The 27,479-nt window shown below is 48.7% G+C and overlaps 1 protein-coding gene across 1 annotated transcript in view; it reads left to right on the top strand.

Moving 5' to 3' along the window:
• Window positions 1-2,179: 2,179 nt before the first annotated feature.
• The window catches only part of LOC309958846 (obscurin-like), a gene marked incomplete at both ends in the record, with an annotated part of 33,989 nt that continues 8,689 nt past the window's right edge, over window positions 2,180-27,479 (top strand). The window contains 11 exons of the mRNA XM_082834992.1: window positions 2,180-3,164; window positions 3,253-3,308; window positions 3,488-3,605; window positions 4,320-4,589; window positions 4,838-5,098; window positions 5,840-6,148; window positions 6,618-6,884; window positions 7,331-7,615; window positions 8,261-8,530; window positions 9,228-9,503; window positions 26,826-27,101. Of these exons, the coding sequence (XP_082691118.1) occupies window positions 2,180-3,164; window positions 3,253-3,308; window positions 3,488-3,605; window positions 4,320-4,589; window positions 4,838-5,098; window positions 5,840-6,148; window positions 6,618-6,884; window positions 7,331-7,615; window positions 8,261-8,530; window positions 9,228-9,503; window positions 26,826-27,101 (3,373 nt within the window). The remainder of the gene's footprint in view (window positions 3,165-3,252; window positions 3,309-3,487; window positions 3,606-4,319; window positions 4,590-4,837; window positions 5,099-5,839; window positions 6,149-6,617; window positions 6,885-7,330; window positions 7,616-8,260; window positions 8,531-9,227; window positions 9,504-26,825; window positions 27,102-27,479) is intronic.

The raw sequence follows: 27,479 nt of genomic DNA, 5'->3' as shown, positions 1-27,479 counted from the left end.
CTTGTCTGGGTGAGCCCCCTTAGACCTCCATGGGTCTGCCACAGTGAGGGTGGGGCATATAGGCCCTAGACAGGGAGCGCATCCCCGGTGGCTTTAGAGGTTCTTGGGGTCTCTGCCCACCCTTCTGCACCTGCTGAGAGCTGGCTCCCCCTGAGCCTGTGCAGAGATGAGACCTCCCTCCCCATCCCTGTCCTCCTGGCCCCCAGAGGCTGCCAGCTGTGGAATTGGCCCCCTGTCCCCTGCATATACTCACTTATGAGCTCAGAACAGTTGTCTCCCACAGCTGCTCTGGGTGTGGCAGGGGGAGGATGCCACGTCCTGCCTTGGGGAACCCACAGAGCAACTGTGTAATTCAGGAGGCGGTGGTGTGCTGGGAAGAGCCCAGAACTCAGGGCCCTGGGGAACTGGTGTCAAAGTAATCTTTCCACAGGGGGACGCTGAGGCCCAGGAGGGTGTCCATGGAGGCGGGTGGCCACCTGCCCGGGTCCTTCCCAGGCCAAGAGCCCAGCCAGGCCGTGGGGGAGCTGGGGGCGGGGCAGAGGTGCTGACTGCACAGTGAGTCAGCAGCATGGTCCCAGCTCACCTCCTTGAAGGGGATTAAGGGGATTAGGTCCTAAATCACAGGATGGGGAGCTGGAGGGCCTGGGGACGTTGCCCCATTTGTCCCATGGTGGGCAGCCCATGCTGATGGCCCGGCTCTTGGGGTGAAGAGAGTTAAGGCACTTGGGGACAGCCCAGGGCCCCGTGGGGTCCATTTGTGTTGGCTCTCTTTACAGAAGCCCCTGTGTAGGCAAGGCCCAGTTTCACCTCACCCACCTGTGCTGGAGGCCAGCGGTGCCCAACCTGGAGTGGGCAGAGGCCAGAGTCAGCCTGGGGCCTTTGGCATTGATGGCGCCAGCCCCATCCCTGCATGGTGTCCAGTCGGCAGAGCCACAGCCAGTGGAGCCTCAGCTAAGATCTGCAGAGTGACTACGTTACCTGCAGGAACCCCAGTTGGGCCTGGCTAGCCGGCCTGCCCATTCTCAGCCTGGAACTCCTTGCCTCTTTCTGGGGGATTCTCTGATTGTCCTCCACAGACACACCATTGACTGACTGCCCCTGCCCCTCCCCATTCCAATTCCTGGGGGAAGGAAGCAGGCACTCAGGGTGAGGAGGGGTGGGCAGCCCTGTGCGCTGGAGGAGCCCCCACCCCACAAGCTGCAGGATTTCCATTTTTTGCTCATTGATGAGCACACCCCCTCAGGGGTCCAGAGGAGGAGGGGGATCTCAGGAGAGGTGAGATGTGACCCGGCCCAGGACAGCTTCAGGCGGGACAGGCCCTGTGTAGAGGGCTCTCTGTTGTGGAATGCCCAGTGAGGAGGGCTAGGCAGCTGTGCACACAGCCTGCAGTGGAGCCCAAACGCTTGGGTGGGGGAAGTCACCGAGGTGGGAGGATGGGGAACAAAGCGGACATGCCAAACAGATGGCTCGTACGAGAGTCTGTTGGGGTGAAGAACCTGTGACCTCTGGTGTGCCTTAGAGAGAGGGGACAGGCCAGTAGTGGGCACTTACTGTGAGCTTCCACAGCCAGGCCCTGTCAGAGTGCAGACAGTGGCCTCTCTGTGACTGGGGGAGACTACGTAGGTTGGAGTTTCAGACTCTAGGAAGCAACAGTGTGTGGGGAGGGGACAGGACACCTACTGGCAGGTGGAGTGGCCCAGGTGGGACAGGGAAGGAAGGTCTTTGTGATGAGGTACAGCGTGGCACATGCCGCACAGGGAGGAGGGCAAGCTTGGTGCTGGTGTGGTGTTTTGGGACAGGTGCTCAGCTGGACCTTGAGTTGGGGCAGCAGGCCTGGCGCTGGGACGAGAGGGAGGAGACGCTCCTGCCAATGAAAAAGAGCCCATTTGGTGGGGGGTGGGGGGTCCAGAAAGAGGCAAATCGACACTTCTGGACCACCATACCATCTGGTGATGCTACCTGCAGGGATGGGGTGTGTCAGGGGAGACGGCACCCGGATGGGGAAGAGGGACCATGTGGAGGGCTTTACCCTGGATTAAGCTGGATTTTCCAGGACAGGTGAAGTGGCCACGTGGGGAAAAGGCGGGGGGCTCTAAGCACAGCAGAGTCTCATCCCCACTCTGTCCTTCCCCCTCACCCCACTCGCAGGTTCCCTCACCCCCCACACACACACACCACCATGGATCACTCCTCGTTCAGCGGTGCACCTCGCTTCCTAACCCGGCCCAAGGCCTTCGTGGTGTCGGTGGGCAAAGACGCCACGCTGAGCTGCCAGATCGTGGGCAACCCCACGCCGCAGGTCAGCTGGGAGAAGGACCTGCAGCAGGTGGAGGCGGGCACTCGCTTCCGCCTGGCCCATGACGGCGACCTGTACCGCCTCACCATCTTGGACCTGGCGCTGGGTGATAGCGGGCAGTATGTATGCCGTGCGCGCAACGCCATCGGTGAAGCCTTCGCGGCGGTCGGCCTGCAGGTGGACGCCGAGGCAGCGTGCGCCGAGCAGGCACCCCACTTTCTGCTGCGGCCCACATCCATCCGCGTGCGCGAGGGAGCCGAGGCCACCTTCCGCTGCCGCGTGCGCGGTTCGCCGCCGATGTCTGTGAGCTGGGCCAAGGATGGGCGGCGCCTGGGCGCGCTGGACGCTCCCCGAGTGCGCGTGGAGGCGAGCGGCGAGGCGAGCGCGCTGCGCATCCTGGCTGCGCGACCGCGCGACAGCGGCACTTACACGGTGCACGCGGAGAACCCGCTGGGCGCCGCTAGTGCCGCCGCCGGACTTTCAGTGGACAAGGAAACAGACACAGACTGCCCGCCTGGGGCCTCCACAGCCATGCTCCTGGCGCACCTGCAGCTGCGGCGCGAGGCCATGCGCACCGAGGGCGCCCCGGCCTCGCCACGCAGCGCCTGCACGCGCACCTGCACGGTGACTGAGGGCAAGCACGCGCGCCTCAGCTGCTTCGTGACGGGTGAGCCCAAGCCTGAGATAGTGTGGAAGAAGGATGGGCAGCTGGTGGCCGAGGGCCGGCGACATGTGGTGTATGAGGACGCGCAGGAGAACTTCGTGCTCAAGATCCTCTTCTGCAAGCAGTCAGACTGTGGCCTCTATACTTGCACGGCGTCCAACCTCGTGGGCCAGACCTACAGCTCCGTGCTAGTCGTCGTGCGAGGTGAGCTCCTGGCGCCGGGCACGAGGTCACTGTGTGCAGTGAGCACAGGCAGAGGCTCCTCCCCAGGCCTCCTGTCTTTTCCTTCCAGCGTTGGCTGCTGCTGCCATCTCCCCACCCTGTGCCTGTCTGGTAGAGGAATCCGTGGTTGGAGGTCTTGGCAGCTCTCGCTGTTCTGTTCCATTGTCTGTGTGAGAGGAACACGAGTATACAACAAAGTGCTTTGTCACTAACACCCCCTCCCTCTGGGAGATGGTCAGGGTGCCCAGTGGCTGAGCCTGCTCTCTCCAGGCTGAGGGTGACCTGGCTCTCCACCTCTCCTACAGGATGCTAAGGGGGTCTCCCTGGCAGAGCTGGAAGGAGGGCAGGAGCAAGGACAAACCTTGCGCTGTCGGAGGCCTCAGGCTGGGGGTGCACCAGGGTGCAGCTTGAAGGTGGTTCTGGGTCAGTGTGCAGGCTCACGTCCAGGTCTGGGGGCTCCCCCAGGGCACCGGGGCAGCTGTAGGCAACACCATCAGAATTTGCTGGAGGGCTGTTTACTCTTGTTTCCTAAGACCAGCCTCTTGAAGTGGTTGGAGTCCCACCTCCACTTTTTACCAGCTGTAGGATCTCCAGCAGGGCGCTTCAACCTTTGTGTGTGTGCCTCAGTTTCCTCGTTTTTCGCACGGAAGTGCGCTCCTGGAGTTGAGCCATTCCGCAGGCCAGTACTTGTCCAGTGGCCTCACTGCTGTGTGAACCCAACCCATCCTGCCTGTCCAGGACCAGCCTAGGGGCCTGCTCAGTGGGGCTGCTTGCTGTGGCTTCACCTGCCTCATTTCTCCTTTTCTCTTCCAGACTTCTCCTTATATTTTGGGCGGGGGGCTCTTTCCTTTAAGTTCTCTTCCCTCTCCTCTGTCCTCCCTCCTTTTCTATACCCCTACCTCCCTCTGTCCCCTCCTTACAGCTCCTCTGCCCTCCCACCCACCACCCTCTGCCCCCAAAGCCCCGCCAACCCCTGTCCCGGCTCCCTGCCCCCACCCCAGCCTTACACGTCCATTTACCCTGCCCCCCTCCTCCTGCTCACCCTCCTCCTCGCCCCCTGACCGCCCCCTCCGTCACCCCTCCTGCCTGCCCCTCTTCCCTCTCCGCGCCCCACTCACCTGAGCTCTTTTTCTGCAGAGCCCAAGGTGCCCTTCAGAAAGCGGCTGCAGGACCTGGAGGTGCCAGAGAAAGCGTCGGCCACATTCCAGTGTGAGGTGCCGCAGCCGCCCATGGAGACTGCGTGGTATAAGGAGGAGACGCGGCTGTGGGCCGGTGCCAAGTACCTCATCGAGGAAGCAGGTGCTGAGCGCCGGCTGACCGTGCTCAACGTCACCTCCGATGACGATGCTGTGTACATCTGCGAGACGGCAGAGGGCAGTCGCACGGTGGCCGAGCTGGCGGTGCAAGGTGGGCGGGCAGGGGGCCCAGGGACTGGGCAGGGTCCGGGTCTCACAGGAGCTGGGCAAGCGGCGTAGGTAGTGGGCGGGTGGGGTGGGCAGGACCCTGGCACGAGGGGTGCGTCGGGGAGGGGTGGGGTGGGCACTCGGGGGACAGGGGCGGGAAGGAGGTAGGGGTGGGACAGGCCTACAGGGGTCTCTCTGACCAGTTGCAGCCCTTCCCCCTCCCCTTCCCCACTGCTCCTCTGCCCACCCCAGGCAACCTCCTTCGAAAGCTCCCGAGGAAGACAGCTGGGCGAGTGGGAGACACGGCCGTGTTCTGTGTGGAGCTGGCCAAGCCAGAAGGCCCCATCCACTGGCTGTGGAACCAGAAGGAGGTGGTGGCCGGGGGCCGAGTGGCCATTACTGCCGAAGGCACGTGCCACACGCTGACCGTCTCCCAGTGCAGCCTGGACGATGCCGGTGAGGTGGCCTTTGTGGCTGGGGGCTGCCGGACATCCACCCAGTTCTGCGTGTCAGGTAAGGGCCTAGGGAGTACCTGTCACACAGAGGGTACACTGCCCACAGTCCACTGGGCCCTGCTCTGCGTTGTCGCCTGTTGCGGGGAGCGCCGTGCGGGGCAGGGAATGCCTAGGTTGTAGCTCTGGTTCTCTGGGGCTCATGGTTTGTTTGACACCCTCCTCGACTGTGGTCACACTAGGCATCTGCAAAGTAGGAGTCCTGGTGGCCCCCCACCCTGTGAACCAGATTAGAAAGTGCAGGTTGTTCTAGAAGCACGGCGTGTAGGGGGTGGCATTGCGGGTGTGTCCTCTTTCTGTGGCCTTTGGTGTTGAGATTGGCTCCCCCAGGGTCAGCCCTTTGCTGGGGATAGGGGCCCTGCACGTGGGTCTCAGCACCCTTGGAAGGGTCATTGTGCCTTGCCTCAACCATCATCCAGCCCAAGATCCCCATGGAGTCAAGGCTGAGGACTGGAAAGAGTTCCTTTCCAGGCCACGTGGACAGCTCAGGGTGGCCCCTGAAGCCCGGGCACTCTTTCCACTGCAAACAGAGAAATGGCCACACCTGAGACTGGGGTTATGGGCTCACAGCACCCTCTTGGGCTGGCAGTCCCCTTGGGCTGAGGCCATTTCAGACCACCAGGGCAGTGTCCCTGGGGAGGGCTGGGAATTCTGTGACAACCCCTTTATCCTCCTGGGACCTTGGAGCCAGGGCTTGGGGAGGGGGCTCCCAGCTGTTGACATGGGCCCGTGCTCTGCTCAGCCCCCAGAAGGCCGCTCCTGCGTGCTCCTGAGGCCCCTGTGGTGAAGGCCAGGACAGAGAGCTCCGTGACCCTTGGCTGGTCGCCGCCACCCCATGGGGACCGCCCTGTTGCTATCGATGGCTACCTGGTGGAGAGGAAGAGAGTGGGCACCTACCCCTGGAGCCGGTGCCATGAGGACGAGTGGGTGGCAGTGCCTGAGCTGACTGTGGCTGGCGTGGCAGAGGAGGGGGAATTCCAGTTCAGGGTGTCAGCTGTGAACAGCTTTGGCCATAGCCCCTACCTCGAGTTCCCGGGAACTGTACACCTGGGTAAGTGTGGAAGGTTCTGTTCTCCCCGGCACCCTGGTGACAACCTGTGGGGCCATCTGCCCCTGAATCACCCAGACCCAGAGTGTGGCCCAGCCTTGGAGAGGCCAGAGTGACTCATGGGTCCTCCTTACGGTAGTGGGGTGGGCCCAGGGTCCTGATGCTATTGAAGACTTTTCTGTGGGAAGGCCAGGGGACCCAAAGACAGGACTCAAGGCCCACAGGAACCTATCTGTACCCACCAGCCCCCGGGTACTGGGCTACACAGCTGCCCTGCCACACGGGGTTTGTGGGATCTGAAGGGGATCTCGGGTGGCTGTAACTTGTCCTCACTCCACCCTGCGTCTGACTTTTGCTCGTGGTCTCCATGCGCTTGTCCAGTGGACTTCCTAGTGCAGGGGTTATTTGGGCCCAGGCATTGGAGGAGAGGAGGGCAGGGGCCCAGCTCCTTCCTGAAGCCCCCATCCCACAGCCCCGCAGCTGGCTGTGAAAACACCTCTGAAGGCGGTAGAGGCAGTGGAAGGCGGCGAGGTGACCTTCTCTGTGGACCTCACTGCGGCCTCAGCAGGGGAGTGGTTCCTGGACGGGCAGGCCCTGAAGGCCAGCAGCGTGTACGTGATACACTGTGACGGCACCCGGCACACCCTCACCATTCGCTTGGTGCCTGTCAGCCTGCACGGGGCCGAGCTCAAGTTCGTGGCCAATGGTATCGAGAGCAGCATCCGCATGGAGGTCCGAGGTAGGGGGACCCCATCCCCTGACCCTGGGGCCCCTCTGAGCCCCGTTTCCTCCAGGAGTGGGGGCGGGATGGGGTCCCTGGGGTCTCAGGGCTCGGAAGATCTGTCGTTGCTCCTGGCGCAGGCGGGCTGCCGGATGAAGTGGGGCCAGGTGGTGGGGTGTGCAAGGTCCCCGGGTGTGAGTGGAAGAGGGGCTAAAGTGTCCCCGGTGGCGCCAAGCTTCAATTCTCTGTCTGTATGCCCCCCTTCCCTTCCCCTTCTCCCCTCCTCCCTCTTTGTTGATTCCTTCTATGCCACTTCTTGTCCTGTCTCCGCCTTTCTTGCCTCTCTGACTCCCCTCCACCATATCTGGCTCTTCCCCCTCTGTTCACTCTGCCTCGTTCCACTCCCCCCTGTCCACTTCCCCCTTCACCCACACCCCCTTTTTCCACCTGTCTGTGACTTCCAGCAGCCCTGGGGCTGACGACCAAGGGTCCGGCAGCAGCAGTGGCAGCCCGGGAGGTGCTGGCCCGGCTGCACGAGGAGGCCCAGCTCCTGGCCGAGTTATCGGACCAGGCTGCAGCTGTGACGTGGCTCAAGGATGGACATGCACTGTCTCCAGGCCCCAAGTATGAGGTGCAGGCGTCAGCCGGGCAGCGGGCACTGATAGTGCGGGACGTGAAGCAAGAAGACGCAGGCCTGTATGAGTGTGTCAGCCACGGGGACCACATCACCTACCAACTGTTGGTGCAAGGTGACACCAGTGTGTGTGTGTTCATGTCCTCCCTGGGCCGCCGCCGTGGCCAGGGCCGCGCATTCTGTCCCCCAGCTCTGGATAGGCTCTGGGGGACCTGGGTAGCAGGAGCCGCTGTTTTCTGTCCCCATGGGGACGGTGGGGGATCAGGGGCTCTGCCAACCCCCTGAGGAGGGTGGGGAGTCAGATAGGCTCAGGTGACCCTGTGGGGAGGGCAGGGGTGTGTGTGGGGTGCTCAGCCCATGCTATGGAGACAGTGGGGGGGTGGGATGGAGTCAGGTGACCATGTGGGGAGGGCAGGAGTCTGGGCAGCTCTGCTGACCTTGTGAGGAGGGTAGGGGGTCGGGCAGGCTCAGGTGACCCCTGAGGGTAGAGTGGGGAACCAGGGACCCTGCCAACCCCGTTGGGAGGGTAGGGGTCAGGGACTCTGCTCAGTAGGGGAGGAGCTTCCTATGAGTGGGTGGCACTTGGGTGGTTGAAAGTCAGCAGCTGAGGCTGGCCCTGTCTCTGAAGGGGCCTAGGTTGGGGCGAGGGCCAGTGTCTCCTATGATCCTGAAGCCCTGAGCCCCTTCCTCTGTTAGCTGCCTGGGCACGTGTGTGGTTAGGGCTCTGTCGGCCCCCTGACCTGCCCATGTGCCCTTGTAGGCCTCACATCCTGTTTTGCACAAGGACATGGCTGTGTAGACGCCATGGCCGGGGGCTCAGCCCACTTTGAATACCAAACTTCAGAGGCCCACATGTGTGTACACTGGTACAAGGATGGGGTGGAGCTTGGTCACTCCTGCCGGTACTTCTCACAGGAGGACATGGGCACATGGCACCGGCTGGTGGCTACCTCAGTCACCGTGCAGGATGAGGGCACCTACTTGTGCCAAGTGGGCGAGGACTCTGTGGACTTGCGGTCGCGTGTCTGTGGTTAGTGCACTGCCTCCCAGGCTTGGTGTGCGGGGAGCAGGTCTGGCTGCATCCAGCTGTGCAGCACTGGCAAGGCCAAGCTGTCTCTCCCTTCATTTCTTCTGAGAATACTTGGGGGTAGGGGCAGTTACTTCTGAATTTGGGTGAAGAAACGACCCATGAAACTAATATATATAGGTGAAGAATGCAGGCCTGGAAAATAAAAGATAAGAAGGAAATGTAAAGCCCTTGTTCTCTTTTTAAAGATGAGGAAATGAGGCAGAGCAGACCTAGAAAGTGCTGGAAGTGTCCTTGGAAGGTTAGATTTGGATCTTGGTGAATCTGAGGCCCTGGCTCTTTCTAGAAGCCATTGAGGTCTCTTGGCAGATTCTCCAAGTCCAGTTCTGCCCCATCTTGGCCCTCAGAAGGGTCTCTGCCATGCTGCCCATGCCTCCTTCCATCTGAGCACAGGCACTGGGGCTGGGCTGCCCATCATGGAGCTCTGAGGCTGCTTCCCATCACACCCAGGAGGGGTTGGGGTACCTGGACCAACTGTGCCCATGGAGGGTTCCAGGTACAGCACCTCATCACAAAGGATCCTCATGGGGGGTGGGATCCGAGGCTGCCTGGGGTCTAGAGCAAAGCTCTGTCATGGCTCCAGGACTCGGGAAACCTCACCTTGGCAGAGCCTCTGCTGTGTATCTCTCCCTGTTGCCAGAGCCCTCGGCGATGTTTGCCAAGGAGCAGCCAGCACTCAGGGAGGTACAGGCCGAGGTGGGGGCCAGTGCCACACTGAACTGTGAGGTGGCCCAGGCCCAGACGGAGGTGACATGGTACAAGGATGGGAAGAAGCTGAGTGTGAGCTCAAAAGTGTGCATGGAGGCCAAGGGCTGCACCCGGCAGCTGGTGGTGCAGCAGGTGGGGAATAGGGACGCTGGGGAGTACAGCTGTGAGGCCAGGGGCAGAAGGTCTCCTTCCGCCTGGGGTGTCACAGGTCAGTTGACCATTTCATAGGAACAGGCCTGGGCCTGTTTTCAGTGCGGGTGACGGCAGTGCTCAGCTGACTCATCAGGCCCGTATCAGTTATACAAATAACCCCAGAACTTAGTGGCCCAATGGAACAGTCTGTGGGCAGGAATTCAAGCAGTGCTCAGCGTGGGTGGCTCATCTCTGCTCCACCTGGTGTTGACTGGGACAGGAGGATCCAGTCTGGCCTCATTTGTGTGTCTGATGTCCCAGTCAGGGGGCTGGCTGTGATGACAGGCCTCTCTCTTCTAGTGATGTTGTCTGGGCTCATTCCTGTCTGGGACCATGCTGTTCTCTCCTCTGGGGCTATGCTCTCCTTGTGACATCTCATTCTCAAGGCCTCTTTCTCCACGTGGGTAGCCTGAGCTCCTTCATCTTCTGGCTGGGTTCTCTTTAGGGATTAGGAGATGCTACAGGGTTTGTTAAGATTTGTTTTCACCAGTCCCAGAATATTACATTCTGTGTGTTTTATTGCACAAAGCCAGACATAAGGCCAGCCTAGTTCCAAGGAGTTGGAGAAGTAGACCTCACTGTTGATGAGAAGTCCCCTAGTTAATTGGGGACAATTTCTAACAATCTACCACAAGGACACAGGCTCTATCTGTCTAGATCTTTGCTTTCTTGAGCATAAGATAAAGATCTTTCTAAAGCTTATTGCCTCATGGTCACAAGATGGCTTCCCTAGCTCCAGCCATCATGTTCAAGGTGGGAAGAACATGTAAGGATTGTGTGTGTGTTTGTTTTTTTCCTTTTCACTGCTGTGCAGTAAATTATCACAAACTCAGTGGCTTAAAATAATGCCCATCTGTTAGTTCACAGTTCTATAGATCAGAATTCAAGATGTGGATTCTGGATTCTCTTTTCAGGGTCTCAAGGGCTGGAATCCATATGCCATCTGGCTGAATTCTCTCAGGGTCCTTTTCCAAGCTCATCCAAGTTGCTGGCAGAATTCATTTCCTTGTGGTTCTGGGTCTAAGGCTATTTCCTGGCTGGCTGGCAGCCAGGGGCTGCTCTTAGGTCCTTTGCCACATGGCCCCTCATGTCCATTCGCTCTTATGCTCCAAATCTCTTTGGCCAGGAAGAACCCCCTCCCTTCTAAGGTCTCACCTGATTAGGTCAGGCCCAACCAGGATAATCTCCTTGTTAATGAACTCATAGCCAACTGATCTGGGACCTACATTCCTTCTGCAGAATCCCTTCACAGCAGCGCCTGGATTAGTGTTTGGTGGAATAGCTTGGAGAAGGTGCATGCATACGGTGGTGCACGGATCTTGAGGCAGTCCTACCTAGCACAGGGTGTCACCTGCTCTTTCTTCTATTCAGAGAACAGATGCTCTCTGAGGAGCCCACAGCAGATTTTCCCTATGCCTCCTAGTACTGTGTGGGTCCGATGGCCATGCCTTGCTCAGACACCTGGGAAAGTGAGTCCTAATCTTCCAGCTTCAGCAGTGGAACATTGAGGGTGGTAGAGGTGGGCATCTGGTGGTGTGGCTGGCCTGGTTCTGCTGAGGGATCTGTCCTGCGGCACTGGCCCATGCCCACATCAGGGTGGCTGTGCCCTGGTTTTGGACACTGACTTCGAGGCAGGCTATGGAGGGATCAGAGTGAACATGGTCAGACCTCACTCCTGCCTCCTAAGAGACAGGTGACCTTAGGCAAGTCGTCAGTGTTGTGTCCCCCTGAAGTCTGTCTGGAAACTCAGAATGTGGTCTTAACTGGAAATGGGGTCTCTGCAGACAACATCAAGGAAAGGATCACAAGATGAGATGACCCTGGATTAGGGTGGGCCCTGACTCCAATGACAGGTGTCCTTTGAGAGAAAGAAGAGGGATATTCACGATACAGATACACAGGGACATGGCCAATGACAATGGAGGCAGAGATTGGGGTGATGCAGTCACAAACCCCGGGATGCCTGGAACCACCAGATTATAGCCATCCTGGTGGATGTGAGGTAGTATCTTATTGTGGTTTTGATTTGTATTTCCCTGATGACTAATGATGTTGAGCATATTCTCATATGTATTTGGCCATTTGTGTATCTTCTTTGAAGAAATGTCTATTCAGATCCTTTGCTTGTTTTTTAATTATTTATCTTTTTATTACTCAGTTGAAAGAGTTCTTTGTATATTCTGCATAGTATAGCCTTATCAGATATATGATTTGCAAATAGTTTCTTCCATTCACTTTCTTAATTGTGCCCTTTGATGCACAAAAGTTTTAAAATTGTGATGAAATCTAGTTTATCTTCTTTGGTTGCTTGTGTGTTAGATGTCACATCTAAGAAATCGTTGCCCAATCCAAGGTCAAATAGATTGACACCTATGTTTTCTTCTAAGAGTTTTCCAATTTTAGCCCTTGTATTTAGGTCTTTGATCCATTTTGTGACAATTTTTGTGTATGGTGTGAGTTAGGGGTCCAGCTTCATCCTTTCTATTGGATATCCAGTTGTCCCAGCACCATTTGTTGAAAAGAATTTTTCCCCATTGAATTTTTTTGGCATCCTTGTTGAAAGTCAATTAACCATTAATTAAATATTTACTTCTGGACTCTCAATTTTATTCCATTGATATATATGTCTACCACAGTCTTGATTATTGTAGCTTTGTGGTATGTTTTGAAATTGGGAATGTGAATTCTTTAACTTTTTTTTCAACATTGATTTGGCTATTTGAGGTCCCTTGCATTTCCAGATGAATTTTAGGATCATCTTTTTAAGTTTTGCAAAAAAGGCAGCTGGTATTTTGATTGGGATTGCATCAAAATGTGTAGGTCAATTTGGGGTATATTGCCATCTTTTTATTTTTTTAAAAAATTTTATTTATTTATTTTTGGCTGCATTGGGTTTTTGTTGCTGCATGTGGGCTTTCTCTAGTTGTGGCGAACAGGGGCTACCCTTCGTTGGGGTGCGCAGGCTTCTCATTGCAGTGGCTTCTCTTGTTGCGGAGCACAGGCTGTAGGCATGCAGGCTTCAGTAGTTGTGGTGCTGAAGTGGGATCTTCTCGGACCAGGGATTGAACCCATGTCCCCTGCACTGGCAGGCAGATTCTTAACCACTGCACCACCAGGGATGTACCCAAATGACTGGTATCAGATTTCTTTTTTTTTTTTTTCAGTACGCGGGCCTCTCACTGTTGTGGCCCCTCCCTCCCGTTGCGGAGCACAGGCTCCAGACACGCAGGCTCAGCGGCCATGGCTCACGGGCCCAGCCACTCCGAGGCATGTGGGATCCTCCCAGACCGGGGCACGAACCCGTGTCCCCTGCATCAGCAGGCGGACTCTCAACCACTGCACCACCAGGGAAGCCCCAGATTTCTTTTTTAATTTTATTTTTTTGGCTGCACCATGTGGCATGTGGGATCTTAGTTCCCTGACCAGGGATCACACCCGTGCCCCCTGTGGTGGAAGCGCAGAGTCTTAACCACTGGACCACCAGGGAAGTCCTCTTTGCCATCTTAACAGTGTTAGTCTCCTAATCCACAATATGAGATGACTTTCTATTTACTTTGGTCTTTTAAATTTCTTTCAATTATGTTTTATAGTTTTTAGTGTGCAGGAATTGTGCTTATTTTGTTAAGTTTGTTGCTAAGTATTTTATTCTTTTTGATGCTACTGTAAATGGAATTTTGTTAATTTCATTTTAAAATTGTTCATTACTAATGTATGGAAATAGAATTGATTTTTGTATATTGGTCTAGTATCCTGCAGCTCCTCCGAATTCATTTATTCACTCTATTAGTTCTTTTGTGGATGCCTTAGGATTTGCTATACACAAATCATGTCATCTGCAGGTAGTTTTACTTCATTTCCAGTCTGGTTGCCTCTCATTTTGTTTTTATTACTGATTAAATCTCTTTACTTGTTATAGGTCTATTCAGATGTTTTTCCATTTATTCTTGTGTTAGTTTTGATAGTTTATGTGTTTCTAGGAATGTCTCCATTTCATCTAGGTTATCTAGTTGGTGTGCAGTTGTTCATAGTATTCTCTTTTAATCCTTTTTTTTTTTTGGTAAGGTCTTTATTGATGTCCCCAGTTTTTTTTTTCCTGATTTTAATAATTTGAGTCTTCTATCTTTTTTCTTGATCAGTCTAGCTAATATTTTGTCAAGTTTGTTGATCTTTTCAAAGAACCACCTTTTGGTTTCCTTGATTCTTTCTATTGCTTTTGTGTTCTCCATTTCACTTATCTATGCTCTAATCTTTATTTTTTTCATTGTTCTAAGTTTGGGTTTAACTTAATCTTTTTCTCGTTTCCTAAGGTATGAAGTTAGGTTATTGATTTGTGATCTTCTTTTTAAGATAGGCCTATAACTTATAGCTATAGATGGCAGGAAACTGAGCACTGCTTTCACTGCACCTCATAAGTTTTGGTATGCTGTATTTTCATTTTAAATTATCTCAAAATATTTTCTAATTTTCCTTGTAATTCTCCTTTGAGTGTGTTGTTTAATTTTGACATACTTTTTAATTTTAACATCTTTATTGGGGTAAAATTGCTTTACAATGGTGTGTTAGTTTCTGCTTTATAACAAAGTGAAGCAGTTATACATAAACATATGTTCCCATATGTCTTCCCTCTTGCGTCTCCCTCCCTCCCACCCTCCCTATCCCACCCCTCCAGGCTGCCACAAAGCACCGAGCCAATATCCCTGTGCCATGCGGCTGCTTCCCACTAGCTATCTACCTTACTACGTTTGTTAGTGTGTATATGTCCATGACTCTCTCTCGCCCTGTCACAGCTCACCCTTCCCCCTCCCCATAACCTCAAGTCCGTTCTCCAGTGGGTCTACGTCTTTATTCCTGCCTTACCCCTAGGTTCTTCATGACATTTTTTTTTATTAAATTCCATATATATGTGTTAGCATACGGTATTTGTCTTTTTCTTTCTGACTTACTTCACTCTGTATGACAGATTCTAGGTCCTTCCACCTCACTACAAATAACTCAATTTCATTTCTTTTTATGGCTGAGTAATATTCCATTGGATATATGTGTCACATCTTCTTTATCCATTCATCTGTTGATGGACACTTAGGTTGCTTCCATGTCCTGGCTATTGTAAATAGTGCTGCAATGAACATTTTAGTACAAGACTCTTTTTGAATTAAGGTTTCCTCAGGGTATATGCCCAGTAGTGGGATTGCTGGGTCATATGGTAGTTCTATTTGTAGTTTTTTAAGGAACCTCCATACTGTTCTCCATAGTGGCTGAACCAATTCACATTCCCACCAGCAGTGCAAGAGTATTCCCTTTTCTCCACACCCTCTCCAGCATTTATTGTTTCTAGATTTTTTGATGATGGCCATTCTGACCAGTGTGAGATGATATCTCATTGTAGTTGTGATTTGCATTTCTCTAATGATTAATGATGTTGAGCATTCTTTCATGTGTTTGTTGGCAGTCTGTATGTCTTCTTTGGAGAAATGTCTATTTAGGTCTTATGCCCATTTTTGGATTGGGTTGTTTGTTTTTTTGCTATTGAGCTGCATGAGCTGCTTGTAAATTTTGGAGATTAATCCTTTGTCGGTTGCTTCATTTGCAAATATTTTCTCCCATTCTGAGGGTTGTCTTTTGGTCTTGTTTATGGTTTCCTTTGCTGTGCAAAAGCTTTGAAGTTTCATTAGGTCCCATTTGTTTATTTTTGTTTTTATTTCCATTACTCTAGGAGGTGGGTCAGAAAGGATCTTGCTGTGATTTATGTCATAGAGTGTTCTGCCTATGTTTTCCTCTAAGAGTTTGATAGTTTCTGGCCTTACATTTAGGTCTTTAATCCATTTTGAGCTTAGTTTTGTGTATGGTGTTAGGGAGTGATCTAATCTCATACTTTTATGTGTACCTGTCCAGTTTTCCCAGCACCACTTATTGAAGAGGCTGTCCTTTCTCCACTGCACATTCCTGCCACCTTTATCAAAGATAAGGTGTCCATATGTGTGTGGGTTTATCTCTGGGCTTTCTATCCTGTTCCATTGATCTTTCTGTTTTTGTGCCAGTACCATACTGTCTTGATTACTGTAGCTTTGTAGTATAGTCTGAAGTCAGGGAGCCTGATTCCTCCAGCTCCTTTTTTCATTCTCAAGATTGCTTTGGCTATTCGGGGTCTTTTGTGTTTCCATACAAATTGTGAAATTTTTTGTTCTAGTTCTGTGAAAAATGCCAGTGGTAGTTTGATAGGGATTGCATTGAATCTATAGATTGCTTTGGGTAGTAGAGTCATTTTCACAATGTTGATTCTTCCAATCCAAGAACATGGTATATCTCTCCATCTATTTGTATCATCTTTAATTTCTTTCATCAGTGTCTTATAATTTTCTGCATACAGGTCTTTTGTCTCCTTAGGTAGGTTTATTCCTAGATATTTTATTCTTTTTGTTGCAATGGTAAATGGGAGTGTTTTCTTGATATCACTTTCAGATTTTTCATCATTAGTATATAGGAATGCCAGAGATTTCTGTGCATTAATTTTGTATCCTGCCACTTTACCAAATTCATTGATTAGCTCTAGTAGTTTTCTGGTAGCATCTTTAGGATTCTCTATGTATAGGATCATGTCATCTGCAAACAGTGACAGCTTTACTTCTTCTTTTCCGATTTGGATTCCTTTTATTTCCTTTTCTTCTCTGATTGCTGTGGCTAAAACTTCCAAAACTATGTTTAATAAGAGTGGTGAGAGTGGGCAACCTTGTCTTCTTCCTGATCTTAGTGGAAATGCTTTCAGTTTTTCACCATTGAGGATGATGTTTGCTGTGGGCTTGTCATATATGGCTTTTATTATGTTGAGGAAAGTTCCCTCTATGCCTACTTTCTGCAGGGTTTTTATCATAAATGGGTGTTGAATTTTGTCAAAAGCTTTCTCTGCATCTATTGAGATGATCATATGGTTTTTCTCCTTCAATTTGTTAATATGGTTTATCACATTGATAGATTTGCATGTATTGAAGAATCCTTGCATTCCTGGAATAAACCCCACTTGATCATGGTGTATGATCCTTTTAATGTGCTGTTGGATTCTGTTTGCTAGTATTTTGTTGAGGATTTTTGCATCTATGTTCATCAGATATTGGACTGTAGTTTTCTTTCTTTGTGACATCCTTGTGTGGTTTTGGTATCAAGGTAGTGGTGGCCTCGTAAAAGGAATTTGGGAGTGTTCCTCCCTCTGTTATATTTTGGAAGAGTTTGAGAAGGATAGGTGTTAGCTCTTCTCTAAATGTTTGATAGAATTCGCCTGTGAAGCCGTCTGGTCCTGGGCTTTTGTTTGTTGGAAGATTTTTAATCACAGTTTCAATTTCAGTGTTTGTGATTGGTCTGTTCATATTTTCTATTTCTTCCTGATTCAGTCTTGGCAGGTTGTGCATTTCTAAGAATTTGTCCATTTCTTCCAGATTGTCCATTTTATTGGCATAGAGTTGCTTGTAGTAATCTCTCATGATCTTTTTTTATTTCTGCAGTGTCAGTTGTTACCTCTCCTTTTTCATTTCTAATTCTATTGATTTGAGTCTTCTCCCTTTTTTTCTTGATGAGTCTGGCTAGTGGTTTATCTATTTTGTTTATCTTCTCAAAGAACCAGCTTTTAGTTTTATTGATCTTTGCTATTGTTTCCTTCATTTCTTTTTCATTTATTTCTGATCTGATTTTTATGATTTCTTTCCTTCTGCTAGCTTTGGGGTTTTTTTGTTCTTTCTCTAATTGCTTGAGGTGCAAGGTTAGGTTGTTTATTCGAGATGTTTCCTGCTTCTTAAGGTGGGCTTGTATTGCTATAAACTTCCCCCTTAGAACTGCTTTTGCTGCATCCCATAGGTTTTGGGTCATTGTGTCTCCATTGTCATTTGTTTCTAGGTATTTTTTAATTTCCTCTTTGATTTCTTCAGTGATCACTTCATTATTAAGTAGTGTATTGTTTAGCCTCCATGTGTTTGTATTTTTTACAGATCTTTTCCTGTAATTGATATCTAGTCTCATGGCATTGTGGTCAGAAAAGATACTTGATACAATTTCAATTTTCTTAAATTTACCAAGGCTTGATTTGTGACCCAAGATATGATCTATCCTGGAGAATGTTCCATGAGCACTTGAGAAAAATGTGTATTCTGTTGTTTTTGGATGGAGTGTCCTATAAATATCAATTAAGTCCATCTTGTTTAATGTATCATTTAAAGCTTGTGTTTCCTTATTTATTTTCATTTTGGATGATCTGTCCATGGGTGAAAGTGGGGTGTTTAAGTCCCCTACTATGAATGTGTTACTGTCGATTTCCCCTTTTATGGCTGTTAGTATTTGCCTTATGTATTGAGGTGCTCCTATGTTGGGTGCATAAATATTTACAATTGTTATATCTTATTCTTGGATCGATCCCTTGATCATTATGTAGTGTCCTTCTTTGTCTCTCTTAATAGTCCTTACTTTAAAGTCTATTTTGTCTGATATAAGAATTGCTACTCCAGCTTTCTTTTGGTTTCCATTTGCATGGAATATCTTTTTCCATCCCCTTACTTTCAGTCTGTATGTGTCTCTAGGTCTGAAGTGGGTCTCCTGTAGACAGCATATATAAGGGTCTTGTTTTTGTATCCATTCAGCTAATCTGTGTCTTTTGGTGGGAGCATTTAGTCCATTTACATTTAAGGTAATTATCAATATGTATGTTCCTATTCCCATTTTCTAAATTGTTTTGGGTTCGTTATTATAGGTCTTTTCCTTCTCTTGTGTTTCTTGCCTAGAGAAGATCCTTTAGCGTTTGTTGTAAAGCTGGTTTGGTGGTGCTGAACTCTCTCAGCTTTTGCTTGTCTGTAAAGGTTTTAATTTCTCCATCAAATCTGAATGAGATCCTTGCTGGGTAGAGTAGTCTTGGCTGCAGGTTGTTCTCCTTCATCACTTTCAGTATGTCCTGCCACTCCCTTCTGGCTTGTAGGGTTTCTGCTGAGAGATCAGCTGTTAACCTTATGGGGATTCCCTTGTGTGTTATTTGTTGTTTTTCCCTTGTTGCTTTTAATATGCTTTCTTTGTATTTAATTTTTGACAGTTTGATTAATATGTGTCTTGGCGTATTTCTCCTTGTATTTATCCTGTATGGGACTCTCTGTGCTTCCTGGACTTGATTAACTATTTCCTTTCCCATATTAGGGAAGTTTTCAACTATAATCTCTTCAAATATTTTCTCAGTCCCTTTCTTTTTCTCTTCTTCTTCTGGAACCCCTATAATTCGAATGTTGGTGCGTTTAATGTTGTCCCAGAGGTCTCTGAGACTGTCCTCAGTTCTTTTCATTCTTTTTTCTTTATTCTGCTCTGCAGTAGTTATTTCCACTGTTTTATCTTCCAGGTCACTTATCCGTTCTTCTGCCTCAGTTATTCTGCTATTGATCCCATCTAGAGTACTTTTAATTTCATTTATTGTGTTGTTCATCATTGCTTGTTTCATCTTTATTTCTTCTAGGTCCTTGTTAACTGTTTCTTGCATTTTGTCCATTCTATTTCCAAGATTTCGGATCATCCTTACTATCATTATTCTGAATTCTTTTTCAGGTAGACTGCCTATTTCCTCTTCATTTGGTAGGTCTGGTGCATTTTTATCTTGCTCCTTTATCTGCTGTGTGTTTTTCTGTCTTCTCATTTTGCTTATCTTACTGTGTTTGGGGTCTCCTTTTTGCAGGCTGCAGGTTCGTAGTTCCTCCTGTTTTTGATGTCTGTCTCCAGTGGCTAAGGTTGGTTCAGTGGGTTGTGTAGGCTTCCTGGTGGAGGGGACTAGTGCCTGTGTTGTGGTGGATGAGGCTGGATCTTGTCTCTCTAGTGGGCAGGTTCATGTCTGGTGGTGTGTTTTGGGGTGTCTGTGGCCTTATTATGATTTTAGGCAGCCTCTCTGCTAATGGGTGGGGTTGTGTTCCTGTTTTGCTAGTTGTTTGGCATAGGTTGTCCAGCACTGTGGCTTGCTGGTCGTTGAGTGAAGCTGGGTGCTGGTGTTAAGATGGAGGTCTCTGGGAGATTTTCGCCATTTGATATTATGTGGAGCTGGGAGGTCTCTTGTTGACCAGTGTCCTGAAGTTGGCTCTCCTACCTCAGAGGCAGAGCCCTGATTCCTGGCTGGAGCACCAAGAGCCTTTCATCCACACGGCTCAGGATAAAAGGGAGAAAAAGTAGAGAGAATTAGTAGAAGTATGAGGAAAGAAAGAAGGAAAGGAAGGAAGGAAGGAAGGAAGAAAGAAAGAAAGAAAGAAGCAAAGAAGGAAAGAAGGCAAGAAGGAAAGAAAGGGAGGGAGGGAGGAAGGAAGGAAGGAAGGAGGGAAAGAAGGAAAAAAGACAGAAAGAAAGAAGATACAGTAAAAATAAAATAAAGTATAATAAAGTTATTGAATTAAAAAATTCTTATTTAGAAAAAAAAAAGGGACGGATAGAACCTTAGGACAAATGTTGGAAGCAAAGCTATAGAGACAAAATCTTACACAGAAGCATACACATACACCCTCACTAAAAGAGGTAAAGGGGGAAGAATCATAGATCTTGCTCCTAAAGTCCACTTCCTTAATTTGGGATGATTGGTTGTCTATTCAGGTATTCCACAGATGCAGGGTACATCAAGTTGATTGTGGAGCTTTAATCCGCTGCTTCTGAGGCTGCTGGGAGAGATTTCCCTTTCTCTTCTTTGTTCTCACAGCTCCCAGGGCTAAGCTTTGGATTTGGCCCTGCCTCTGCGTGTAGGTCGCTGGAGGGCGTCTGTTTTTTGCTCAGACAGGACGGGGTTAAAGGAGCCGCTGATTCGGGGGCTCTGGCGCACTCAGGCCGGGGGCGGGGGGGAGGGAGGGGCACGGAGTGCGGGGCGGGCCTGTGGAGGCAGAGGCCGGCGTGACGTTGCACCAGCCTGAGGCCCACCGTGCGTTCTCCCGGGGAAGTTGTCCATGGATCCCGGGAACGTGGCAGTGGCGGGCTGCACAGGCTCCGCGGAAGAGGGGTGTGGAGAGTGACCTGTGCTCGTACACAGGCCCCTTAGTGGCGGCAGCAGCAGCCTTAGCGTCTCCCGCCCGTCTCTGGGGTCCGCGCTTTTAGCTGCGGCTCGCTCCCGTCTCTGGGGTTCGCGCTGTTAGCCGCGGCTCGCGCCCGTCTCTGGAGTTCCTTTAAGCAGCGCTCTTAAACCCCTCTCCTCGCGCACCAGGAAACAAAGAGGGAAGAAAAAGTCTCTTGCCTCTTCGGTAGGTGCAGACTTTTCCCCGGACTCCCTCCCGGCTAGCCGTGGTGCACTAACCCGTTCAGGCTATGTTCAAGCCGCCAACCCCAGTCCTCTCCCTGCGCTCCGTCCGAAACCGAAACCCGAGCCTCAGAGCCTCAGCTCGCAGCCCCGCCTGCCCCGGCGGATGAGCAGACAAGCCTCTCCGGCTGGTGAGTGCCGGTCGGCACCGATCCTCTGTGCGGGAATCTCCCCGCTTTGCCTTCCGCACCCGTTGCTGTGCACTCCTCCGCGGCCCCGAAGCTCCCCACTCCGCCTCCCGCAGTCTCCGCCCGTGAAGGGGCTTCCTAGTGTGTGGAAACTTTTCCTCCTTCACAGCTCCCTCCCACTGGTGCAGGTGCCTTCCCTATTCTTTTGTCTCTGTTTTTTCTTTTTTTCTTTTGCCCTACCCAGGTACGTGGGGAGTTTCTTGCCTTTTGGGAGGTCTGAGGTCTTTTGCCAGCCTTCAGTAGGTGTTCTGTAGGAGCTGTTCCACGTGTAGATGTATTTCTGGTGTATCTGTGGGGAGGAAGGTGATCTCCGCGTCTTACTCTTCCGCCATCTTCAAGGTCCGCCTTTACATACTTCTGAATTTTCCAGTTTTCTTTCTAGTATTGCTGTCTAGTTTCATTCCATCATAATCAAAAAGATTCTTTGTATGCTTTCAGTCTTTTTAGATTTATTGAGACTTGTTTTATGGTCTAACATGTGGTCTGTGTTAGAGGATGTTCCATATGTGCTTGAGTAAAATGTGTCTTCTGTTGCTGTTGGGTGAAATGTACTCTGTAAGTCAGTTAGGTCTAGTTTCTTGTATAGTGTTATCCATGTCCTATTTCCTTATTGATCTGTCTGGTTGTTCTATCCATTATTGAAAGTAGGGTACTGAAGTCTCTGACTATTCTTGGAGAACTGTCTATTTCTCCCTTTAATCTTTTAGTTTTCGTTTCATATATTTTGGAGCTCTCCTGTTAGTTGTGCTTATGTTTATAGTTGTGATATCTTCTTGATGAATTGACCCTTTTAATCAATATATAACATCCTTAATCTATATCTGTGTATATTAAATATAATGTCTTGTAATGTTTTTTTCCTTCTGTTTGACAGTATAGCCACCTCAGGTCTCTATTGATTGCTATTTGTATGGAGTATCTTTTCACTTTCAACCTATTTGTATCTTTGGATCTAAAGTGAATCTCCTGTAGACAGCATTTAAAAAATTCATTTTGTACTAAGTTAATTCTTATAAGGAAGTGTTTCCTTCTGCTATTTTACTCTTTGTTTCTCATATGTCATATCTTTTTGCCATTATTTTCTCCATTATTGTCATTTATGATTAATTTATTTTTTTTAGTGTGCCATTTTTGTTACTTTCTCATTTCCTTATGTATATGCACATTCATTTTTTCTTAGTGATTACCCTGGGGATTGTCATTAACATCTAACTTTGTAATAATCAAGTTTGAAATTATATCATCTTAGTTTCAATAGAAAACCTCTGCTTCTTTACAGGTTGTGCCCCAAGCTGAATGTTGTTAATGTCACAAGTTATGTCTTCATACATAGTGTGTCCGTTAACTTTATAGTTTTATAATTAGTGTTTATGCATTTGTATTTTAAGTCATATAAGAAATAAAAGGAATTATCTAAGCACCAGAAGAATGATCCAATATAAATGAGAGTTGGAACTTACAAACAAGAGCAGTATTAGAAGATCAGAAGTTCCACTCAGGAACTTCAGATGATAGAAAAACAATCTGAAAGAGTATGTCAAATAAGTCTACTTAAAATGATTAAAGATATGTATGGAAGACTAGAAAATGTAAGAAAAAGTGAAATACTAGGAAAAAGAGCAGGCAGATTTAAAGAACCAAATGAAATTTCTTGAATAAGAAACACAACTTTTGTAATAACAATTCAGTGGAGGGATAAACAGCAAATTAGACATAGCTGAAGATAGAATTATTGAATTGGAAGATAGATCTGAGAAAATTACTCAGGATGAATCACAAAGAGGTAAAAAATAAGAGAGAATGACAGACATAGAGAAGAGAAGTAGAAGGCCACACGTATGTCTAAAAGGACTTCTAGGAGAGACTAGAGATAATGAGGAAGATGAAATAATGAAAGAAATAATGTGGAGAAATTTAAGAAACGGTAAAAGACATGAATCCTAAACGTCAAGATTCATAAGAAATAATGGGAATTGTAAAAAAAAAAAAAAATTCACAGCTAGTGAATTCCAGAAGGCCAAAAACCAAGAGGAGATCTTAACCTCCAAAGGGAAAAAAGATTAATGGGATGATAGTTATTCTTCCTGTAGATTTTTCAACAGCAATGAAGAGCACAGAAAAGATGTTATAGTCTCCAAAGCACTGAGGGAAAATAACTGTTGATCTAGAATTCTGTATCCAGCTAAACTATCATTCAAAAGTTAAGTGAAATACAGACATTTTCAGAGAGTAAATGGAGAGAATTTATCATTCATAAAATCTCACTGAAAGAATTACCAATGAATATACTTTATAAAGAAGAAAATCAAGTCTAGAGTAGTAGAATGGATTCTAGAGCGTGGTTCCCTACCTTTTTTTTGCACCAGGGACCAATTCTGTGGAAGATAATTTTTCCACGGACCAGGGAGGGGGGATGGTTCAAGCGGTAATGCGAGCTATGGGGGGGATGGTTCAGGTGGTAAAGCAAGTGATGGTTCAGGCGGTAATGCAAGCAATGGGGGGATGGTTCAGGTGGTAATGTGAGTGATGGGGAGCAATGGGAAGCAATGGGCAGCAGCAGATGATGCTTTGCTTGCGCACCCACTGCTCACCTCCTGCTGTGAGGCCCAGCTCCTAACAGGCTGTGGACTGGTACTGGTTTGTGACCTGGGGGTTGGGGACCTCTGTTCTAGAGTAATGTGATGTCAAGCAAATAGAGTAAGTTAATAAAAAGCAGCATCTGATTCCCAAGGCCAAGGATTTGATTACACTAATGGTGACTGGCCTGCTAGAAGTTGTAGACTGCATTAACATATTAGTGTTCCTGTGACTCAGGGGTATTGCCTGTTCTTGGTGACATGGTATAAGAAATTCTCCCTGAAAATACCAATGCTATGATATGCCAGCCACAAATTATGCCTCTCTTTGTTAGGGTAATTATGAGATCACAGGTGCTACGTAGATGCCAGAGCCTGAACTGTAACATATACCAGTGTGAAAATTATTGAACTGGGAGCCTTCAGATTCTGAGAACTAACCTGTTCCCTGCTTTGTACATCTTCTGAGTGTGAAGTTCTCTGTGTTGAGAAGGCTAGGAATAGGACTGGCTTGTGGCCAAGGCATCATGGTTTTGAGATCTGGAAGGTGGGCCCTCATCCAATTCTAGAAATTTGATTGTCTTCCTCCCTGTCCCCAGAGGCCACACTGATATTTGCCAAGGAGCATCCAGCATGCAGGGAAGTGCAGGCTGAGGTGGGGGTGAACACCATGCTAAGCTGTGAGGTAGCCCTGGCCCAGACAGAGGTGATATGGTTCAAGGAGGGAAAGAAACAGTTCAAGCTCAAAAGTGTGTGTGGAGGCCAAGGAAGGGCTGCACCCCGAGGCTGGTGGCGCATCAGGTGGGCAAGGTAGATGCTGGGTGAATACAGCTGAGAGGCCGGGGCTGAAAGATCTCCTTCCACCTCAACATCACAGGTGGGTTCCTTGAGGTCCTTCTTATGTTCCTCAGCTTAATTATTAGGGAGTAGGGGTGTGTGGTCATGCCACCTAAAAGTGTGTTTTCTCACAAAACTTACCACATAGCAGCTAGCGGGTATTAATTACATGCCAAGGGCCAGATTTTATGAAGTGCTTCTTGTCTTTTTACTTGTCTAAACTTCACAACCACCTCAGGAAGAGGAATTCTGATTATTCCCATTTTAAGATAAGGCACAAGGAAATTCCATAACTTGCCAAAGTTCACATAGCCAGAGAATTACAGAGCCAGGATTTAGGCCCAATATTCTGAGGGCTATTTTCTCTGGTTATCAAATTACAGTTTAACAATCCCCTGCCCATATTTAAAAAAAATTTTTTAAGAGACTATTCCACTGTCTTCCAGATTCCATGTATTTTTTGGACTATCTACTGTCATATATATTATGTTCCCTCAAGGGTCATTTTTTAATTTTCCTGTTGTTTTTAAGGTATTGATTTTGATTTTCAGCAGTTTACATTGATGAACCTAGGTGTGATTTTCTTTGTATTCATCCTGGTTAGGGTTGCAGAGCATTTTGAGTCTGTGGAGTTTTGTCTTTCCTCAACCATAAAGTGTGGTTTCTCACATGTCTCATATGTATCTCTCTTTCTCTCCACCTCTTAATTTTTTTTCTCTCTCTGCTTTAGTCTGGATATTTTCTTTAGATCTGTCTTCCAATCCACTAATTTTCTATTCTTCTATATCTAATCTGTTGTCAAACCCATTTATAGTGTGTTTACTTTCAATGATTGTATTTTCCAGTTTCATAATTTCCATTTGTTTAGTTTCTTATAGATTCTATAGATTCTAGACTCTGTAGTAAAATTTTTGTATTTGATATATTTTCTTTTCTTTCACATTAAAGAAATATTATCATGGTTATATCCTGGTCTGATCATCTGATATTGCTTTTTTTTGGATTTCTATTCACTCTTGTCCTTGGCATGCCAGGGAATTTTCAGTTGACTGTCAGACATCGTTTGAGAAAACTTTTTGAATATGGATGATGTTATCTTACTTCAGACAGAGGATCAGTATTTCCTTTGCTAGGGAGGGAGAGAACAACTAAGAACTTTAGTCTATTCAAGGACTGCACTGACTCAAGGCTGCATTACCGTTTTGATCAGGGTCATCTATCTCCGGTTTGCCCCCATTCCTGGGCATAGTCCTCCAAGGATTTCTACAGAGACTTGGGGTATGGAGGGGGGTCTCTTTTCAGGCAGACACTCAACTCTAATCTTTGTCTCTGGTAATGCAAGGTGCTAAAACGTCTGCTATAGTTTTCAGAGGTTTTCTGCTTGGCTTCGTAGTCTCCTGGGCCATGCAGTTGTGGAGCTCATCAAACATCTTGAGGGGAATGTGGCTGAGTGTGGGGCTCAATTCTACAAGATCTCTTTTTCCTGGAGGCTTGGCTCCTCAATCTCTAACTTTATCTTTCTGCTTATACAAGGTGTACATAGCCTGACCAGGTTTCCTGTTTCGTAGTAGCAGCCCTATGCCTTTTAGTGTCATGCTGTACTAAGGAGCAGCAGTGTCCAGAGGAGAAAATCAGATGCCCAGTGTGGTTCCAAAAGTGCAGTTCCCTTTTACCTTCCTCACTCACTTCACATCTATCCTTCTAGGAGAGCCCTGGCCCTAGCTCTCATCTCCGTTAGAATGACTCCCCTCAGCTTTCATCAAAGCTGCCTCCCTTTTATCATTTAGCACTTCACCTAAACATTACTCCTTACCAAGATTTTCTCTGACCACCAAATCTAAGACACTGTCAGTCCCTTCTCTCTAGCGGATCACTCTGTCTTATTTCATCACAGCATTGACCGTAGCATTAAATCATTGTCATGTTTGTATGTTTGTTTGTTTTTCCTCAGTAGAAGGTAAGATCTGTAAGAACGGAGACTGTGTTACTCACGTTTCCAGCTATGGTATAGCGTTCCCAGCACCACCATAGTGCCTGCAGATAATGGGCCCTCCACTGACATTAGTTGCATCAGTGATTGAATGAATGAATGAATGAATGACTGCATATACAGCATGGACTCTCTGAGATACTATATGTATTTATACATATAGGGGATACAAGTGCACACAACCCAACCTGCCTGCCAGAGGTGACTGTCACATGGGAAAGACAATGAACTAGCTGTGACCGATGCTAGAATAACTTTGGCCACTTTCCTCCAGCCTTAGGAATTGACCTTGTGTCAGAACATCACCAAAATGTACACTTGAGATATATGTTTGTAAACACAACTCTACACCTTCCTGGGCACTTGGCATCACTGGCTCCAAGGAGAAAATTTACTGAACTCTTAAGTTTTGGTCTCACAGGCTGGTACCAGCTTTGTGTCTCTGACACTGTGTCTCCCTTTCTGTGCCCAGAGTCCTCTGCGGTGTTTATCAAGGGACAGCCAGCACATAAAGAGGTGCAGGCCATGGTGGGGGCCAGCACCACACTGAGCTGCGAAGTGGCCCAGGCCCAGACGGAGGTGATGTGGTACAAGGACAGGAAGAAGCTGAATTCAAGCTCAAAAGTGCATGTGGAGGCCAAGGGCTGCACCCGGAGGCTGGTGGTGCAGCAGGTGGCCAAGGCAGATGCCGGGGAGTACAGCTGTGAGGCTGGGGGCCAGAAGGTCTCCTTCCACCTGGATGTCACAGGTCAGTCCTTGGAGGTAGTAACTTAGCCTTGTGTGGAGGTGATGGGACTGGCTTGCATCCCCCAATAGACCCGATGATCTTCCCACTAGACTTAATCTCTTTTAGCCTTCCATCCTCCCACCTCCCATTTTCATACCCATGGCTGGACCAAGGGAGGCTGGATGGGTAGGCTGTGAACAGAAGGGATAATGGTGTTCCTATAAACCCTGAGTGGTGTTTCCACACAGTAATGCACAGTCTTCAGTTCCCAGCATCTGCCCAGAACCTTCTGGGTATTCCTTGGTGTCTGGGACTCTGGTTCTGTCTTGCACTTGGGGTCTGAGGTAGACCAGATGTCTTTTAACTGTGGGTATGTGAATTTGCTCCTCCTGGATGTCC

This window comes from Leucopleurus acutus (assembly GCF_964270905.1).
Source record: "Leucopleurus acutus genome assembly, chromosome: 3".
NCBI classification, from domain to species: Eukaryota; Metazoa; Chordata; class Mammalia; order Artiodactyla; family Delphinidae; genus Leucopleurus; species Leucopleurus acutus.
Note: the sequence above shows the minus strand (reverse complement) of the source record. Positions and strands in the feature narration are given on the sequence as shown.